The 21,601-nt window shown below is 44.0% G+C and overlaps 1 protein-coding gene across 2 annotated transcripts in view; it reads left to right on the top strand.

Moving 5' to 3' along the window:
* Positions 1 to 21,601, top strand: part of VDR (vitamin D receptor) — a 159,056-nt gene that overhangs the window by 116,151 nt on the left and 21,304 nt on the right. For both annotated transcript variants that reach the window (XM_073663187.1, XM_073663186.1), the window contains one exon: positions 10,615 to 10,766. In XM_073663187.1, the coding sequence (XP_073519288.1) occupies positions 10,615 to 10,766 (152 nt within the window). The remainder of the gene's footprint in view (positions 1 to 10,614; positions 10,767 to 21,601) is intronic.

Raw genomic sequence — 21,601 nt, 5'->3', positions numbered from 1 at the left:
ATTGTACTTCATGGTAGTGGTAAAATTTCTTCGATATCACTTGCGTTTATTTGTGAAAAAATCAGGAATTATGCGAAAATTTAAAAAATTTTGCAATTTTCAAACTTTGAATTTTCATGCCCTTGAATCAGAGAGATATGTCACATAAAATAGTTAATAAATAACATTTCCCACATGTCTACTTTACATCAGCACAATTTTGGAACCAACATTTTTTTTTGTTAGGAAGTTCTAAGGGTTAAAAGTTGACCAGCGATTTCTCATTTTTCTCATTTTTCCAACAAAATTTGCAAAAACATTTTTTTAGTGACTACATCTTATTTGAAGTGACTTTGAGGGGCCTTTATGACAGAAAAAACGCAAAAGTGACACCATTCTAAAAACTGCACCTCTCAAGGTGCTCAAAACCACATTCAAGAAGTTTATTAACCCTTCAGGTGCTTCACTGGAATTTTTGGAATTTAACTTTTTAGAAAATTTTGGAACATTTAATTTTTTTTCACAAAAATGTTACTTTAGACACTATTTTTTTATTTTCATAAGGGTAACAGGAAAAAATGGACCACACAATTTGTAGTGCAATTTTTCCTGAGCACGCTGATACCCCATATGTGATGGAAAACCACTGTTTGGGTTCGGAAGGGTAGGAGCGCCATTAGACTTTTTGAATGTAAAATTTGTTTGAATAATTAGCGGACGCCATGTTGCGTTTGGAGAGCCCCTGATGTGCCTAAACAGTGGAAACCCCCCAAAAGTGACACCATTTTGGAAACTAGACCCCTTAGGGAACTTATCTAGATGTGTGGTGAGCACCTTGAACCCCCAGGTGCTTCACAGAAGTTTGTAATATTGAGCTGTAAAAATAAAATTTTCACATTTTTCCCACAAAAACGTTTTTCATCCCTTAATTTTGCATTATCATAAGGGTAACAGGAGAAATTGCACCATGAAATTTGATGTGCAATTTCTCCTGAGTAAGCTGATACCCCATATGTGGAGGAAAACCACTGTTTGGGCACACGGCAGGGTTCGGAAGGGAAGGAGCGCCATTTGACTTTTTGAATGTAAAATTTGCTTGAATAATTAGCGGACGCCATGTTGCATTTGGGGAGCCCCTGATGTGCCTAAACAGTGGAAAACCCCCACAAGTGACACCATTTTGGAAACTAGACCCTTTAGGGAACTTATCTAGATGTGTGGTGAGCACTTTGCACCCTCATGTGCTTCACAGAAGTTTGTAATATTGAGGCTTAAAAATAAAATTTTCACATTTTTCCCACAAAAACGTTTTTCATCCCATAATTTTGCATTATCATAAGGGTAACAGGAGAAATTGCACCATGAAATTTGTTGTGCAATTTCTCATTACAGGGAATCTTCCGTCATGGGTTCCGTCTGAATCACGTATTTCATAGATTTACACGGAAACTCTGGTGTAAGTGCTCAGCGCAGAGCGCAGGATAAATGTGAGCAGAGCCTTACTGCGATCTTTGGGAGACATAATAAACAAATCAGTAGCAGGTGAAGAATTGGTTTTATTTATTTTTTACGCTGTTCCTCGTGTGGTATAACTGATAAGATTACTTTATTCTTCGGGTTGGTGCGATTACAGCGATACCAGATTTATATCGGGTTTTTATGATTGACAGCTGTCACACACTAAAAGACGCTTTTTTTTGCAAAATCTAGTTTTTGCATCGCCATATTTTCCATATTTTGGCCGACAGTCATGCGAGGGCTTGTTTTTTGCGTGACGAGTTGACATTTTTATTGGTACCAGTTTTGGGTACGTGACATTTTTTGATCGCTTTCTATTCTGTTTTTTGGGAGGTAAAATGAACAAAAAACAACAATTCAGGAATTTTTTTTGAGGTTTTTTTTATGCCGTTCTGCGTGTGGTAAAAGTGATAAGGCAGTAATTCTTCGGGTTAGTACGTTTACAGCGATACTACACTTACCGTATATTTTTTTTAATGTTTTGGCGCTTTTACACAAAACAATTTTATAGAAAAAATATTTTTTTTACATTGCTTTATTCTGAGAGCTATAACTTTTTTTATTTTTCAGCTGATGGAGCTGTATGGCGGCTTTTTTTTTTGCGGAACAAGATGACGTTTTCAGCGGTACCATTTTTATTTCCATTTTGCTTTTTGATCGCATTTTATTCCACTTTTTGTTTGGCGATATGATGAAAAAGCATAGTTTTTTGCTCCGTTATTTATTTATTTTTTTTACGGTGTGCACAGAAGGAGTTAATTAGTGTGATAGTTTTATAGATCGGGTTGTTTCGGACGCGGCGATACCAAATATGTGTACTTTTTTTGTTTTTGCATAAATATATGGATTTATTGGTTTAATATTTTATTTATTTTTATTTATTTTGTGATATTTTTTTTAACCGTTTGAAAACATTTTTTAGACTTTTTTTTTACATTTTTACTTAGTCCCTGTATGGGACATTAATTTTTATTTTTCTAATCACTGTTCTCATGCAATGCAATAGACATGTATTGCATTGCATGAGAGCTCTGCTGACAGTTTTACACTGTCAGTGTCTCCTGCTAGACTTCAGCTGCAGGCTGAGTCTAGCAGGACACCGTACATGGCAGACCCGGAGGCGGTCATGTGACCTCCGGCTGCCATGACAAAGGCAGGTCCTCTCAGACATCAGGGGGCCGTCGGAGAGGTAAGTGGACGACCCCCTCTCCTCTCACTATCTTCTAAATGCCGCGATCTCTATAGATCGCGTCATCTGGAAGATAGCAAAGGGTTAATGTCAAAGGATGAGATTTCCTCCAAAAATATCAGTTATTAATGGGGAACACTCCTACACCTCTATTGAGGTCCGATATTAACTATTAACATCAAACTTGACTATTAATAATTAATATCCACTAACGTTATCTGTGCCTTATACTATACACCAACTGAGACAAAACCGTGTGCTAATAAAAGGTATTTATTACACAAAAGTCTACAGTTAATATGCTACTATTTATCCCACTAACACAGTACACAATAATAATAACAATATACAATTCCCAATTACCTATTTTCCACCCATGTTTCCTAATCACTCATGCGGCCCACCCAACTATACTAACTTTCCCTATATATATACAGATACAAGGATATCAATAGCTAGGAGGGATAGTACAGGGTATGTAGGGCTAGTAAGTAAAGAGTTACAAGGGAAGAGAGATACTCAGCCATGTGTTATGTCCATCTCTCCAACAGTCAAAGAGGCTAGCACATGAGTGCTCTGGGGTTTTAAGTCCAGCACAGGAAATGAGGTATTATTCCCCTCCCACTGGCTAAGGTCTTTGTTCATGTCCAACCATACTCGCAAAACCTGTTTTAGTACATGGCTGGACATTTTGTTGATCCTGCCCCCAACAGCAGCAAACAGACTGAAACACATAAGGAGATGGGGGCCAATATATACATGTATACTTACCGGCAAACATGGCTATCATGCAGATACATATATAAATGTACAACCTAGGACACTTCCCTTTACAATCCCCCTGTTGTCGAGAACACGACAATGAAATTTGAGGGAAGTGTTGTACTGGGATATATTTGCCTACTCAAGCCCCATTTATAAGTTGTGACAGTTCAGGATGGAATGAAGTATAATACTGCACTTAGGTACCTAGACATCACCCACGTGGCCATCAGTTCTTCCCTGCCGTTCACCGTAATCGAACGTCTCCATCCATAGAAAACACCTGGCTTCTTTCTTGGTCTTTAATCAAAGTCTTTTTTTTTTTTTTTTCGTCTGTCTTTCCTTGGTTCTGGCAATCTTCAGGTATCCGCCTATCCCAGAGCCATCATTCTACTGGTCAGACTCTGGACTGGCTTTCACCCTCACAGTCCATAGGTCGGCCAACATCATCTCGTGTACACCCCTCACCTTGCCAGACTTTCTGTTACTCTCCGACAGCTTGTTTCCGCTGGATTTTGAGTATGTCAGTGATGAGACTGCTGGGTGTCACAGCCTGTAGTTGGGCCTCACAGCATTCTTTCAGTGGAGGCACGACTCCCTTCAGGGACGACTTTGCCTTTGCTCAGGGACGACTTTGCCTTTGCTCAGGGACGACTTTGCCTTTGCTCAGGGACGACTTTGCCTTTGCTCAGGGACGACTTTGCCTTTGCTCAGGGACGACTTTGCCTTTGCTCAGGAACGACTTTGAGTGTTGATTAAAGAAGATTGCTGAGGCGGTTCCTCCATGAATAGATACACAGATCTTTACTAGGCTGGTCAGAATTTCTCGAGTAGGGAGTGATGTCACAATACCTAAGTAGACTGCGGGGAGAAACACCGTCTGATTCTAACAGACATTCAATCCATCCCTTACGAACTTCACAATAGCTAGGGTTGAAGTGGCAAATACCTTATAAAGTGAGGGGACCTGTCCCTAGAGAACCTAACTCTATTTCCCCATTCACACACACATTACAATTCCATTCCAAAATAAGCTTTTGGTTTGAATACATATAGAGACTTGAGCTAAAATAGCATGTATTCTAACTGATCCATAGAGCACATGCAGATCATTGACCCATGTGCAATTGGAGTAACTACCGACTGCAAATGCATAAACATCGTTACATGAACACACTTATTGTGGACTGAGTATGTCCATGCACAGGTAGTTCTGCATTTACACCTAAAGTGTCTATATGTACACATATGGAATTTCAGTATACAGTAAAACTCAAATTTACATTAAATTATATATACACAATATATATTGGATTCGGGGTAAAGGACTGTGTTTGTCTTATGTCCTTAACCCCCGTCTCTGGCTGAGCTCATGGTGCTCAGCCTGACTTCTGTGCAGTTGGGCAGACAGTCTTTTGATCCTCCTGCAAATCAGAAACAGTCCAATATATAAGATTACGACCAGGAGGCAATGACCGGAAGAGGCAGCTTTGGGGCTTTATTACAGTCTCCTCCTCATGGCTAAAATATGAGAGGAGATGTTTCAGCTCTGTGACAAACACAAGAGAGGTCTTCTGGCATCTCTCAGGGGTATCTGGGTGAAGGTCAAGACTTCTCTCAGGAGTGATAGGTGTTCTTCAGCACTATGCTCTGCTACATCGATACCTAAAATGGGATTAAGGGAACAATACGCTCCTGGGAGTTCTCCCGGTGCAGTTATTCAACATCCTGACACTGGATATCTTCCCTGTCCCATCAAACTCCTGTTCCTTTAGGGTGACCTCCCCCTGTTAACCTTCCTCAGCTGCCTAGCAAGTTCCTATTGCATAGGCAATGCCTTGACTCTCTTGAACCCCACAAAATGAATGCAATTTTTCTTTAGTATGCTCCTAGTCAATTGCTTCTGATTCCCATACAGACACCCCTTCCAGTTTTTCACAATACAAAAGAGTAACACACAGCCCTCTCAGCTACTTATTCTCCTATACATAGCTGCAAACAGACTACACAGAGACAAAGGCTCATCGTGTATAGTTGGCTTGAACTAATTCAGGATTTCTGGAGTAACATCCCAGTTCGCCAGCCTCATGCCTCATCATGAAATTGCCCATCCCTGGGTTTGGTACTCCCCGTTGCCACATACTACCGATTAAGATATGTAGGCAACCACAACCAGCTGGAACTTCAAGGCCTAGGTGCACAATATATACCTGTCCACACCTCTCTACCTATCTTAGTCCATGCCGAAAAACCAGCTCACTCGTGTATATGGCTCTATTATCAAAGGGAAAATGTTAATACACTTAGGAAGACTAAACGTCAAACTAAGGTTCACTGTTTTAAGTTGTATCCTGCATCAAGATTTAAACAAAACCAGGTTATCCGTCCAAACTTCAAGGTCTAAGCACGCAGTATAACACGACACTCCATCGTGTACGTCCGTTACCTGTCCATGCTTCTCTGCCTGTCTTAGCTCACGTAATACACCCTTTATTCAATCCAAAATGCACAGAAAACAAAAAAAACAAACCATTAACAAATTATCCGACTGAACTTCAAGGCCTAGGTGCACAATATATACCTGTCCACACCTTTCTACCTATCTTAGTCCATGCCGAAAAACCAGCTCATCCATGGATGTGACTATTACTAAATGAAAACAAAAAAAAAATAAAATAAACATTCCTGCGATCTGTGCTACTCTTAACCTCCTATGGAAAAACTGGAGCTAAAAATAAAAGTACCAGCAAATAAACCTCATTTACTTGACCGAGGGTCTGATAGAAAACAGAAAACAACCAGCATACTAACAAATCCTGTTATGAATTGCATACTCATTGAGACCCCTATAAAGCCTTTCTGCCACCTGTCTGAGCCTCACAGGTCTAACGATATATTTAAACTGTAAAAGAACAAACCTAGTAAACAACAGAACAGTAAAATAAACTAATAAGACAAAACAACTGTATACATAAAGAACAGTACAGGTCTGTTAGAAACTCCGCTGATAGAGTTTAAATCAAGGCCTTACTAGGGAGCAAAATTTACCCTTTCATCCCTTGCTTGTAGTCGGCCATTTTGACACATCTGCACATGGTGGGGCACATGAGACTGAGAGAAAATACTATTTTGTCTCTGTAAATGTCTGTTCTCCATGCTGGACTTCTCACAATTAATTCTCCTATGACAATTCCTTGCAATGTGCCCAAAGTGAGCACATTTAAAACATTTAACAGAGCAATATTTCCTCTCTCTTCTTGTACCTGACAATTTGCAGTACCTGGCAATATGACTTGAGCCATCACAGGCATACAGTAACATCTAATGGATGCCATGCTTGATGTAGGGCCCCTAACAGAACATACTTCCTTTTGTCTGGATATTTTAAACTGTTCCATCACTAGGGATGCACTTTTAACAATTTTACGTTTGCATTTTCTCATTATTTTACATTTGTCGTTACATTTATTGATTGGATCAAAATTTGATGAAATTTTTGATCCATCACTCCCCCCTTTTTGCCCTGCACAGGGCACAATTTGTAGAGAATCTGGCCTTGGTCTCAGAGACAAAGAGAAGGCCGGCACCACGTTTGAAAAATCATTGATGATATTTTGCTAATTTTTAATCAGTTGGGATCTAGTATCAAGATCAACACTCAACTGATTGATTATGGCATCACTAGCTGCTGCCTTGTCCTTAAAAGCTTTGATCTCAGCCTCAGACTGAGTCAGCTGTGCACCAATATCAAGACAATGATTTTTCATCTCAAGCAGTTGCGATTCAAGCATGCAGATCTGCTTATCCATATCCATATCACATTTACCATTCTCTGCCAGTTGTGTCTGTAAGGCACACACTCTCTGCAAATTTGTTACACAACACTGGCATTGAAACTGTGGGGGATCTTCCTTACACAATGAGTCCTCATATACACAAATCAGTTTTGCTAGCATGTGGAGCCGTTTGCTTGTTTTATTCAAAACAGACCATCTGTCTATACACATGCTATCATGAGCACATGCTTGCTCTAATAGAGCAGACCACAGCAATTCTGCAGATTTTGGTGTACTGGGGTGCACTGGGTTAAATTTACTGTTTTTGCCAAGCATTTCAGGGTGGATAAATCCATACTCACTCTTCCTGGAGCCATCACTTTCATCCTCCTTGTCCCTCCTGTGCTGCTTGAAAAAGGTCCTTTTACCTCCGGAACGCCTTTTCCTGACAAGCTGGACTTTCTCTTGAGAACGACTATGCCTCTTTGGAAGAATGCCTTGGTATAGATCACCGCAAATGCTCAAAGATTGTAAAGCAAACAGAAAAACGTTAAAAATCAGAAGAAAACGAAAGATTGGGTTCTTCTGTTGTGGATTTTGTACTGTGTATCACTCAGGCTGAAGAGCTGCGTCGCTCATCCGAACTATCAGGGCACCGAACGCACAGAATAGCACAACACTTCACCGTGTATCAATGCTATCTCTGTCCACGTCCCTCCGGCCTGATCAGCTCACGGACACAGGTCTTCACAGAGTGAAACACGAAAACTAAATCAACGTTGGGCCTGGCTCGCCATTGTCAAAGGATGAGATTTCCTCCAAAAATATCAGTTTTTAATGGGGAACACTCCTACACCTCTATTGAGGTCCGATATTAACTATTAACATCAAACTTGACTATTAATAATTAATATCCACTAACGTTATCTGTGCCTTATACTATACACCAACTGAGACAAAACCGTGTGCTAATAAAAGGTATTTATTACACAAAAGTCTACAGTTAATATGCTACTATTTATCCCACTAGCACAGTACACAATAATAATAACAATATACAATTCCCAATTACCTATTTTCCACCCATGTTTCCTAATCACTCATGTGGCCCACCCAACTATACTAACTTTCCCTATATATATACAGATACAAGGATATCAATAGCTAGGAGGGTTAGTACAGGGTATGTAGGGCTAGTAAGTAAAGAGTTACAAGGGAAGAGAGATACTCAGCCATGTGTTATGTCTATCTCTCCAACAGTCAAAGAGGCTAGCACATGAGTGCTCTGGGGTTTTAAGTCCAGCACAGGAAATGAGGTATTATTCCCCGCCCACTGGCTAAGGTCTTTGTTCATGTCCAACCATACTCGCAAAACCTGTTTTAGTACATGGCTGGACACTTTGTTGTTCCTCTCACAGCAGCAGCAAACAGACTGAAACACATAGGGAGATGTGAGGCCAATATATACATGTATACGTATCTGCAAACATGGCTAGCATGCAGATACATATTTACATGTACAAACTAGGACACTTCCCTTTACAGTTAACATCATTGGGACCTGATCCAATCAGGTCCCAATGATGTCCCCTGTCAGAGCTGTCGCTCTGCACCGCACCCACAGCGCTTGCAGGACCCTGGGGGTCCCGAGCGCTGCGGGACCACCGACCGTTTATAAACGTCGGCGCTGCACAGAGCCCAGGCAGCGCCGACGTTTATGTACCGTGGGCGGCCGGGAAGCGGTTAAAGGCATACTAATCTTAGTGTATGTAAACTTTTGACTTTGCAGTAAGTAATAAAAATGCCTTAAAACATCCTCTCCCATTATTCTGGCATTTGGCAAATATTAAAAATTATGGTAATCCTAATTAACCTAAAACAGGAAAGGTTTATTCTGATTTCATGTCAGATATTGAGAAAAACATGCATATGTGTCTTTTTATATAATGTACAGTGGGGGAAATAAGTATTTGATCCCTTGCTGTTTTTGTAAGTTTGCCCACTGACAAAGACATGAACAGTCTATAATTTTAAGGGTAGGTTAATTTTAACATTGAGAGATAGAATATCCCCCCCCAAAAAATCGGGAAAATCACATTGTATAAATTAGATAATTTTTTTTGCATTTTTCAGTGAGAAATAAATATTTGATCCCTCTGACAAAAAACAACACTTAATACTTGGTGGCAAAACCCTTGTTGGCAAGCACAGGAGTCAGAGATTTTTTGTAGTTGATGATGAGGTTTGCGCACATGTCAGGACTCAGGAGGAATTTTGGTGCACTCCTCTTTGCAGATCATCTGTAAATCATTCAGATTTTGAGGCTGTCGCTTGCCAATTTAGAGCTTCAACTCCCTCCATAAGTTTTCTATGGGATTAAGGTCTGGAGACTGGCTATGTCACTCCATGACCTTAATGTGCTTCTTTTTGAGCCACTCCTTTGTTGCCTTGTTGCAAACTTCAGACGGGCCTGCACATGTGCCTTCTTGGGCAGGGGGACCTTGTGGGCATTGCAGGATTTTAAACCTTTAAGGCGTAATGTGTTACCAATGGTTTTCTTGATGACTGTGGTCCCAGCTGCCTTGAAATCATTAACAAGTTCCCCCCGTGTAGTTTTAGGCTGATCTCTCACCTTCCTCATGATCAAAGATACCCCACGAGGTGAGATATTGCATTGTGCCCCAGATCGATGTCGATTGACAGTCATTTTGTATTTCTTCCATTTTCTTACTATTGCACCAACAGTTGTCTCCTTCTCACCCAGCGTCGTACTTATGGTTTTGTAGTTCGTTCCAGCTTTGTGCAGGTCTATGATCTTGTCCCTGACATCCTTAGAAAGCTCTTTGGTCTTGCCCATGTTGTAGAGGTTAGAGTCTGACTGATTATTTGAGTCTGTGGACAGGAGTCTTTTATACAGGTGACTATGTAAGACAGCTGTCTTTAATGCAGGTAACGAGTTGATTGGGAGCGTCTAACTGGTCTGTAGGAGCCAGAACTCATAATGGTTTGTAAAGGATCAAATACTTATTTCTCACTGCAAAATGCAAAAGAAAATCTAATTTATAGAATGTGATTTTCTTGATTTTTTTTTGGATATTCTATCGCTCAATGTTAAAATTAACCTACCCTTAAAATTATAGACTGTTCATGTCTTTGTCAGTGGGCAAACTTACAAAAACAGCAAGGGATCAAATACTTATTTCCCCCACTGTATGTAAACTTTTGGTTTCAACTGTAAGTTCATCAATTACTTTTAGGATCACTCAAAAGTTAAAGTATTCAGAAGAGTCAATGTGTTCTGCAATGACCGTGCATGAGAATGACAAGGCTGCAGCATCCTCATTCTTGATTAAAAAAACTAACATCAGTGATTTTTCTACTAAAAAACAGCGATCTTACTGCCGAGGACCAAATTGCCTTGTTGAAGTCATCTGTCATTGAAGTTATAATGCTACGATCCAACCAGTCTTTTACCTTAGAAGACATGTCCTGGACATGCGGCAGCGAAGATTTCAAGTACAAAGTAGACGATGTAACTCAAGGTACTGTAATGTCCTTGTACAGAGACATATATCATAAAAACCAATGCTCACAATGTTTCTGTATCCCATAATTGCTTCTGTGTTCCATAGTGAGCTCAGACAGCAAATCAGCTTAATGGAGTGGGAAAATTACACTACTGTACCTAATTATCTGCCCTAGAGATACAATAAGGCGCACAATGTACTGATAAGCCAAGGTAACGTAAGCTGATCACTCTGCTAATGTTCTAGTTTACACAACAATAACTATTATAGACTTTAGCATTGACCTAGTGGAACTTTATTATTACTGATTGCTATAGTACACATGTATCGGTAGATCGGAGCTTGACAAAGAAGCTGTTTGACTTTTGACCCAATTCATTGTGATACCACAAAATTAAAGTATTGCATCCATGTTTCTCTCCTCATAGTCTAAAGAATCTCTTTCAACTATGACCAGTAATGAGTTGATCAATGACTTTTAGTAATCCACCATTACTCTTAGTAATTGATTCTGTTTCCTTCATTTCTATGTGATAATTCGGAGGGGTCAGAGAGCATTCTTATTTCACATAGTTTAGCCTTACTTTAAAACGTGCGGGGTATATAGGGGTTGCAAATTGCCTGTCAGCCCCTTCAATAATTTAGTACCAGTATTAGTGTCTTACTACTAGTGTTGAGCCACCCCCGTAGTGTTCGAGTTCGGTTCGGTTCGTCGAACACCCGTGTGTTCGCCGAACTGTTCGTCGAACACCTTCGAACACCGTTAAAACCAATGGCAGGCAAACAAAAACACATAGAAACACATAGAAAACACCTTCAAAGGTGTCCAAAAGCTGACAACCTGCTCAGAAGAGACAACTAACACATGGAAAAGTGACAAGTACATATAGTCATGCGAAAAGAAAAGAGGTGGAGGAGTAAAAGGAGGGGGAGACACAGATATAGGCATGTCATGCCCTTCTAAAATCCAAAAAGTGAGAAGCCGACACGGCCAGTCCGTTCCTGCCCGTGCCACCTCTGTGTCGCCGGGTTTGTGCCAGAGCCGCGGTGGACCCTGACGGCCAGCCCCCCTATCCCAATACTGGTGCCTGTCCGCCGGTGGGTCGAGGCCCCCCACGGTGGGGGGGGGAGTAACATCTGCAGAAGAAAGACCATCTTCCAGCCAAACTAAGATGTCGACTTCTTTTCGTCGACAATGTGATACGATCCCATTCTTACGGACACGCCCATCGCTACAAATTCTAGATGAGGCACAAAAACAGCAGTTGCTTCAACGGATATCAAGTGCTCCTTCAAGTGGGCTCTCCATCACCTCAATTTCAACATCACAAATACTCCAGTCCTCAGAGGTGTCACCCCAATCGCACTTGCTTCCTCACAGCTCCCAAGTCTCCAGCTGCCCGTCTGAGTATGGGGTAACACAGATGGTTGAGTCTGCACAGCTGTTTACTCATACTATAGCCTGGGAAACGGAGGTCTGCTCCAGAGCTTCTGTTAATCCAGATGAGGAAATGATCTGATCTGATGCCCAGAATCTTTATAAGTCGGATCCAGGACCAGATGAAGAAGGTTCTGAGCATAATGTAGACCCTTGTTCCCAAACTGTAACTCCTGTTGGTGGAGACAATGATGACGACGATGATGAGACTCAAATACCTGATTGGAGCGACAACTTGACTTTTCGGTCAGGGCAGGAAGAGGTTGGCTCTGAGGACGACGGGTGTGATAACACACGGTGATGATGACGAGGTTGGAGATCCCACTTACTGTCAACCCACAGTCAGCCAGTCGATGAGGTCAGCAGAGGAGGTGGAGGAGGATGTGACTAGCCCTGGGGATGGGGATGACTCGGTACCCGGGCATTTGCCTGGCCTTGGGGATGTCGCGGTGGTCGGCTCCCTGGCCCGTACCCTGGGGTCTCTCTTTAAAAGGGTGGATAATTGTTAATTTTATAAGAGTTCATGACGCCACCTGTGGTATCTGGTGACAAGCACCAGCGCTGCAGCAGTCCACTGAGGCCGGTGATAAGGCAGCTCGATGGTATAGCTCCCCACAGGTGGAGCTAGGTCTCAGGGCAGCGTATGCAGGGGGAATGCAGGACAGGCGAGACCCAGCTGGGTCAGAGCAAGAACGGGAACGGACACGGTAGTCACTTCAGTACCTTTTTACTGGTGGAAATTCAGGCACATCCCTGAGCACTGTAGGGTGAAGGGTGCATATCAGGATCCTCCCCAATGAGCGGGTGTAGGGCCTCCTGTTTCTTGCCTCTGCGTAGTAAGTTTCTGACCTGCCTGGAGCTAGGCCTAACTTTGTCTCTGTCCTGCGCTGGCTGACCTTGTGGTAGGGCCTTCTCTTGGAGTTCACGCTCCCAGTATGCGGGGCCTAAGCGTCTCCTGGCTCTGTTACATATCAGCACCTTAGCGATCCTGGGACTTGTAGTTCTCCAGGGATTCTTGTTATGCCTTACTGGGTCATAGAGATACCGGTAAGCTCGGATCCTGTGTCCGGTAAATGCTTTGGGGTGAGCTGGTTAAGCTCCTCTGCCCCTTATGTACTAACTCGCCACTCGCCTTCGGCCTACTTGGGCCCTCACTAGGCTGTACACACTAACGGCAGCTTGCCGCGCTTCACTGATCTTACGGCACCGGCACACCTTAAGCTCTATCTGGGCTCCCTGAATCTAGCAAGCAGGAGCCTCGTGCTCCACTGCTGAACTATTAACTGCGTTCTCTAGACTAGACTGAGCTCCACTGCAGACTGACCTCTCTTAGGCTTCTCTACTGCAGGAACTCTTCAGAGGAACTGAACTGCCTAGCTCCACCTTCCCTATTTATATCCCTAACGGGCTCCCTCTGCTGGTCTGAGGTGGAAGGTGGAGATGTGTGAATGTTTATGGGGGCCTCTTGTGGAGGATTCCATCAATGCACTCTTCTAGGATCTGTGATACCAAGCGCAGCGGGGCATCACAGATGCTATGGACGACGAGGTTAGGTTGCGCCTTCCTGAACAGAGACGGAGTACTGGAAGCACGTCAACAACTGCATCCTCAACCACAACTCTGCCTCTGACCACAAGTCGTAGTGGCTCTTCAGGTCACATGGGCTCTAAGCCTTGCATAGCCTGGGCATTTATTCAGATCGATAAGGATGACCCAACTCGTGTTATCTGTAATATTTGTCAGCAAAAGCTAAGTAGAGGCCAAAAAATCCATAGTTTGAGTACTTCATGCATGAACCGTCACATGGATATGAAGCATAAGTTGCAGTGGGAAGCTCACTGTGCTACAATGCGGCCTAGTCGGCTGGGCCAACCACCGTCTGCCCCATCTTGTGCATCCGCAGCCTCTTCATCCTCTGTGACTGGGGGGACAGCAGTCACACATGTTTTTGGACGCAGACCTGCCACCTCTTTACCCGCAACAGCCAGTGTGATTGGCAGGTCGTCAGTTCATTGGGAAGTGGAAACACCTGCTAGTGTTGAGTGCTCTCCGACATCGAGAGCACCACCTTTGGATCAAGGCAACCTAACATGTCCGCCTGCATCTTCCTCACAGACCGGCAGTTTGCCGGGGACACCCTACTCAACACCGTCTAAGCACAACAGCCAGCCCTCGGTCCCTCAGATGTGGAAAAGTAAAAGACCATTTCCTCCTAGCCATGAGAAAGCTAAGAGGTTGAATTTCACCATCTGCAAGCTGTCATTGGTATAGAGAGGGTTAAACCTGCACATCGAGGAGGAGATTCCAGACACCTTTTACTCACCAGAGAAGCATTCTGGATTTACAACCTTGGATCCCGTTTCCCAGACGGACTCAATGCACGCCGTGAAATCATGTTTCATTATTGATTCTACTTCATGTTTCTGTCAGTTTATTTTATTTATTTCATGTAACATTCTATGTTAAAATGAATTTTATCTCTTTTTTTTTGTTCTTTCTCCTCATAATGGTTTTATTGTTTTTTCCATTTTATGTGATTGGCTCACACTAATTATGCACCCTATTCACACTCTCATGTGACCAAGCTTATCGATCTGATTGGTTGTTATTGGATATAATACTATAGAGTGTCATATGCATGTTAGCTTTGACAAAGAACACAGCTCTGTGTTCGAAACGCGTTGCGTTTTTTCCATGTGAGATTCCCCGATGTAATTTGGAAATTTTTAAACTGCATGGATTTGCTTCAATAAATATTTGCACTTTTGGAAGCTGGTTTCTTCAACCTTTTTTTTTCATGCAAACACGTGAGGCCACACGTACCCGTGCTTCCTTCCAAAGCCTACAGCAATCAGGTGAGCTGAATCTACTCTCCTCTTTCTTCACTACAGAAATGCTGCCTTTCCACCTGGAGGACACAGAGGATTTTCAAGACCTTATGTCCGTCACAGTGCCCCAGTACCAGATGCCCAGTCGGCACTACTTCTCAAAGAAAGGTGTGCCTGCGCTCCACTAGCATGTCGCACACAACATCACCGCTTCGTTGAGAAACTCTGTGTGTGACAGGGTGCACTTCACCACAGACACTTGGACGAGAAGGCATGGACAGGGGCGTTACATGTCGCTGACTGGGCACTGGGTAACTATGGTGACAGCAGGACAAGGGGCTGCTGTCCAAGTCTTACCGTCCCCACGAGTTGTGCGTCAATCCTCTTTATCTCGAAGTTCCTCCACTGCTTCTGCCTCCTCAACCTCCTCTCGGTCCTCCACCTGCACCCAAAGCCTGTCTGGTAATGCCACCTGCTTTCTAACTGCGCAGAAGGAATCCTGCACACCTCCTTACTATGCTGGCAGCAGGGCTCAACGGCATCAGTGTTTACTTTGAAATGTCTGGGAAATGTGAGTCAAACAGCTGAGGAGTTGTGGTCAGCTCTGGAGACCCAGTTTCATGAAAGGTTGTCTCCACTGGACCTGCAACCAGGGAAGGCCATGTGCGACAATGCTGCAAACCTGGGTGCGGCACTTCGCCGGGGCAATGTCACACACGTGCCTTGTATGGCTCACGTGTTGAACCTGGTTGTCCAGCAATTTTTAGCCCACTATCCCGGACTAGATGGCCTTCTGCAGAGGGCACGGTCGCTGTGTGCTCGCTTCCACCGTTCGCATCCCGCAGCTCAATGACTTACATCTCTACAGAAGTCGTTGGGCCTGCCAGTTCACCGGCTGAAATGCGATGTGTCGACACGGTGGAATTCAACTCTGCTCATGTTGCAGCGACTGTGGCTGCACCGACAAGCCCTGGTGCAATACGTTCTGACGTATAGCCTGGGCCAACGAGATCCAGAGGTGGGGCAAATCATGCTGCAGGAGTGGTCTCAGATCAGGGACCTATGAAGTTGACGCGCCCCCTGGGCCATGGTGTACCCTGAGCCGGGCCGGTAGACGCTGGGGGTTGTAGTCACTGTGGCGGTGACCCAGTCCGTGACCCAGGGCGGTATATATGGATTTTATAATGTCTGACTACGCCACCTGTGGAGTGCGGCCAAAGGGGCCGCCGCTGCGGAACAGTCCTCTGAAGCTGGTGGTTTTGCAGCAACGGTATTATTACTCACCACAGGAAGAGTGTAGCTTCAGGGCAGTGTGGGTGGATGATGGTGGTTGTAGTGCAGGGAGTCAGTAATGAACACAGAGTCCGTGTGATGCCGTCTCAAGATATTACTCACAGTTGTTGTAGTCCAGATTACAGATACCAGAGCAATCTCCCCCGTCGTGCTGTGCATACTCAGTGAGGGGCTCAGTCCACCCCCAGATAGCTCCGGAGTACTTAGCAGGACCCCCTTCTGTGTGTCCTTTCTCTGGCCTTCTCCCTGCACCTCACACCCAGTGACACTTCTATCCGGTATCCTCGGGCCTTAGCGGGTGACGTGTGTTCCGTCCCCTGGGTCCTATGTGGCTACCTTCTTAGTGAGACTGGTGTGGACTTTGGCCTGCAGTACATGAAATGCAGCAGCCTCCGGTTTCTAGTTGAGCCTTGCTGTTTCTCCGCTAGTTGAGGGACCGGTTCCCCTTATCTGGCCTGACCCCTCTACCTCCTGGTAGCAGCGGGAGTACGGGTGGCCTTCTGCACGGCCCGTAGCCGTAGGGTCCCTTCGGTTCCTGGAGCCTTCCAGCTCCCACTCCTCTCTTCTCTCCTTCAGTCCTGGGCCTCCCAGGCTAGGCCCGCCTCCGGAGCAGAGCTCATGCCTAGTCTCTGCTCCTGTCACTTTTCCTCCTCTGTCTGGCTTGCTCTTTCTAAGATGGCTTCCTATTTATACTCTCCTTGTCATGTGCTCCCCTAAGCTGCTCCCCTAAGCACCCACTACATAGGACCCTCAAACCAGCTAGGGACCTGGGACTGTGCTCTCCCTTAGGAGCAATCTCGCCCTACCCCCACTGCGGGTATGTGTTGGATGCAGGAGTTAGGGTCCCGAGCCATACGCCTTCCTTACCTGAGGGTGAGATACCACACCTCTGGGTGAGATGCAGTAACTCTGTGGCGACTGAACCCTCAGGGGTGCAACACACCCTTCTGCACAGTTTTGAAATGGCGACGAAGATGTTTAGTGCTGACGACGATGCCATTATCAGCATGACTATTCCGGTGATTTACATGCTGGAGCACACATTAAACAGAATTCAGAGTCAGGTGGTGGGACAAGAGGAGGTGGAGGAAGTAGAGGAGGAGTCGTATGCGGAAGGGATAACATCTCCAAGGTCCAGACGGTTGGCAGCACCAAGGCGGCAGGCATGGGAGGGTGGGGGAGAGGGATTAACCAGGGCGCATGGTAGTAGCCAAACTGTTGAGGAAGGTGCAGGAGCCGAGGAAGAAGTGGAGGACGAACTGGCGATGGGCATGGAAGACTCATCAGATGAGGGAGACCTTGATCACATTTCTGTTGTGCGAGGTTGGAGGGAGAGGGCAGAGGAAGGAAGCCTGATTCTTACCTCGCTACCAACACAACAAGGACTTGGTCCTTCTGGATGCGCAAGACACATGAGTGCCTTCTTGCTGCACTACCTGCAACATGACCCCCGGATTGTCAGAATTCGAAGTAATCCCGACTACTGGGTTGCCACACTCTTAGATCCCCGGTACAAAAGTATATTTGCCGAAATAATTCCTGCCATAAAAAGGTATTGACGAATGCAGGATTATCTGCAGACGCTGTTGCAGAATCTTACATGTGCTTTTCCACAAAACACCAGTGGTGCACGTAGTGAATCTCAAAGTTCTAACTTGCCAACGGTGGGACTGTCGAGTCTTCATCACTCAAACAGTAACAGTAACACAGTATCTGCTGGTAACAGCAATTTTGTGGAATCGTTTCACCACTTTTTTAGACCATCCTTTGCAAGGCCACAGGAGACAAGAAGTCTGACACATAGTCAATGCCTAGAGAGGATGGTACAGGAGAATCTCCAAGTGAACATCGAAGCCATGACTGTGTCACTGGACCCTTGCTCATTTTGGTATTCCAATCTGGAAAAATCGCCGGAGCTCGCCACTCACGCCTTGGAGATCTTGTCATGCCATGCAGCCAGCGTTCTCTCTGAACGTGTGTTCAGCGCTGCTGGTGGTGTGCTGACAGATAAGCGCACGCGGCTGTCCACTGAGAATGTAGACAGACTCACGTTCATAAAGATGAACAAATCATGGATTCGCAAGGACATTTCTACCCCTGTGTCATCCTTGGGAGACTAAAAGCTTGGGGATTTGGTAAAATCACCTCACCAACCGTTTTAAGCAACAGTGGGGCAATTGATGCCACTTAACCCTAGAACGCATGACCATAAAAATCTACACTTTCACATACCTGGGGCCCTTTAGGCCCGTGTGCAAATAACATGGAATAACTCAAACTCAAATGACAAACAACTATATACATGAAGAATACCTAGAGTTTCAAAATTCTAACTAAAGTAATCTTGCAGAAAATAGAAAACAATTAACTGGGCGGGCCTGCAAGGCCACAGGTATGCGTTCTAGGGTTAAGTGGTGTCTGTGCCACAATTTTGGGAGTCCCCTTGCTGTGTCTTACGTGACGTTGGCATCGTCAATTCCAGGTGGGTTGGGTCGCACCCCCCCCCCTTTTAACTGTAAGAAACTACATACACTATGGCTTGGGGTAACACATGTTAGGATCATTCAGCCATGGAGGGTCCTTGTTGGAGTCGGGGTATCCCCGTAACAAGAAATACACAGACACGTAGTGTATAATCAAGTACTGGGAAGCCCCTGAGCGCGTCTGCCTCTATAGGTGCAGTCCCTTTATTTATATTAATAATCATAGTTTGTTGTCATACATGCGCAGTAAAATGCCTTTGTTTCACAGGCAGCGAAATGATGATTCATAACAGTGGAATGTTGATAAGAAAGTTTCATAAACAGAAAAGTGATAATTAGTAGAAGGTTGCTGAGACAGCTAAAACAAGTTACAATCTAGTTTCTGGGCGTCAGTCCAAATGTCCAGATAAGGGAAGAATAACTTCATCTGTGTCTTACATCGTAGTCTTGCGTGAAGTACAACTCCCATCATCCTCTCAGTCCCCCCTTTGATTCTTCCTTATGGACTTTTGGTAGAAGACCTGGTCCGGGAGTTCTTTTCTTTCATATTCTTGAGTCCATATTACAAAGCTTATTTATGCATATTAAAATAATTTTTAATCCTATTTTAAACACTACATATATGACTACTATAACTAGCACAATCTGTAATATACCTTGCAGAATTCCAGCCACCCAACCTCCAATACCCTTAAACCAGTTCTTTGGGTTGAGAAAGGAGAAGGTGTCTGACCACCAGCTATCTTTATTTTGATCATTGTGTCTGTCATATTCATCCCACATCTGCATCAACATTGGATACACAAAGAAAGTGCTGAATATTTTATTAGGAATTCCCATTTGGACCACATGTGGCCTACCTGAAGGTCTAGGCGAGTTGTCGGCTGCTCTTTTGTATAGTGTGTGTTTAGGTACTGCTTGCATATCTACCTGCTGATTCTGAACTATAAATGTGGCCGGTGTTAAGCGTCCTAGAGTACATGCACCTTTTATTCCTACTGGGAGCCATTTGTATGCTCCATTTCCACAAATCCAGAAGGTTCCTTCAGGCAGATCCCATATTGCAGAGTGTTGGAGCACCAACCTATGTACCAAATCTAAAAATTTAGATACATTCTGAAGTATACACCAAGGGGGTTTTTGACCTAATGGACTACAGTATCCTGCATCTGGATTTTCACAAGTCGGTGTACCTGGGTCATATGCACTTGACTCATTACATAATATATTACCTGGTATCTTTGAACATGTATCATTGTTTCCATCGGGGAATAATTGTGAATATTTCCAACCATTATTGTGTATGTATTTTTCTACTACATCAGGTTTAAAAGGTTGAGAAGAAGATACTGTGCTACTAAAACTGAGTTGTATATTTTCTGTAGGAATTAACCCTAAGTCTGTTAGTCCCGTCTTATTTCTAGGAACCCATACACCTCCTTTAAACGCTAAATATTGTAAGTTGTTTATTTTTCCGGTCATATTACCTTGCCACCAGGGAAATCCCACCCACCCCACAACTGGGATGGCAACAGTAGTGTTCCATAATCTAGAATTAACGGTTTGGTTATTTGCTAATTTGTCTGAGCAATTAGTCCATGTAAACACTTCCTCAGGGGTCATGGGTACGGCCAGGAAGGGTATGCTCGTGGCTGATATTGGAGAATGCGTACAAATCCAACAGTCTGCTATTTTCTGTCCGCCATCGAGCAGCCCGTTTACCAATGTCTCATGATGTTTTATAAATTTATTACCTGCAGGTTTTGGGGAACTTAGTTTATCCCACAGGTCTCCCTGATCTATCGTTATAGCTAACACAAGTACAATCACCACTATTTCTTTTTGCAATGGCTTGCATGTACCCATGCTGATTTTCCTTCCAATTTTACTGCAGTTGGAGTTGTCAATAACACCTGATATGGACCCTCAAATCTGGGTTCTAGCGTTCTTCTGTTATGTCTTTTTACGTAGACTTCGTCTCCTGGTTGCAGCTTGTGCGTTCCCTCAATGGAATCTGGATCTGGAATGGAAGAGAACACTAAAGAGTGTATTTTAGACACATGCTTACATAAATTTTGTACATAAGCAGTTAAGCTTTCAGTTTCTAACATTAAAGTCTGTGGGAAATACAATCCTGTATTGGCAACTCTACCAAACAATATTTCATGGGGGGTGAGTTTGCTCTTTCCCTGGGGGGTGTTTCTGACTGAATACAATGCTATTGGGAGACACTCAGTCCATGGTTTCTGTGTTTCTGCCATGGCTTTCTGTATTTTTAACTTAAGTGTTCCATTCATTCTCTCAACCTTACCAGAACTCTGTGGGTGGTAAGGGGTGTGTAGTTCACTTTTTATACACAAAATTTTCATTACATTCTGAAAAATCTCTCCAGTAAAATGTGTACCTCTACCTGACTCGATCACTTCTGGGATACCATAACGGGGTACCAGTTCATGTGCTATTTTTACTGCAGTGACTTTAGCCGTGGCTGTATGAACTGGATAAGCCTCTGGCCACCCCGAAAACATGTCCACACATACCAGTACATACTCATAGTGTCCATGCTTAGGCATCTGGATGTAATCGATCTGAAGTCTCTGGAACGGATATAGTGGTCTTACATGGTGCTTCTGGGGGGTCTTAACAGTCTGTCCTGGATTGTGGGCTAAACAGATTTCACAAGAACCACATTTTGCTCGAGCTACCTGGCCGAACCCTGGGGCTAACCACTTCTGTCTGACCCTCTGTATCATACCGTTTGCAGACACATGTGTAGGTCCGTGGGCTTCACTGACCACAACAGGGTAC

This window comes from Phyllobates terribilis, unplaced genomic scaffold (genome assembly GCF_046119375.1).
Source record: "Phyllobates terribilis strain yellow unplaced genomic scaffold, ASM4611937v1 Scaffold_2__4_contigs__length_985480577, whole genome shotgun sequence".
NCBI lineage: Eukaryota > Metazoa > Chordata > Amphibia > Anura > Dendrobatidae > Phyllobates > Phyllobates terribilis.
This window is presented reverse-complemented; position numbering and strand designations above follow the sequence as displayed.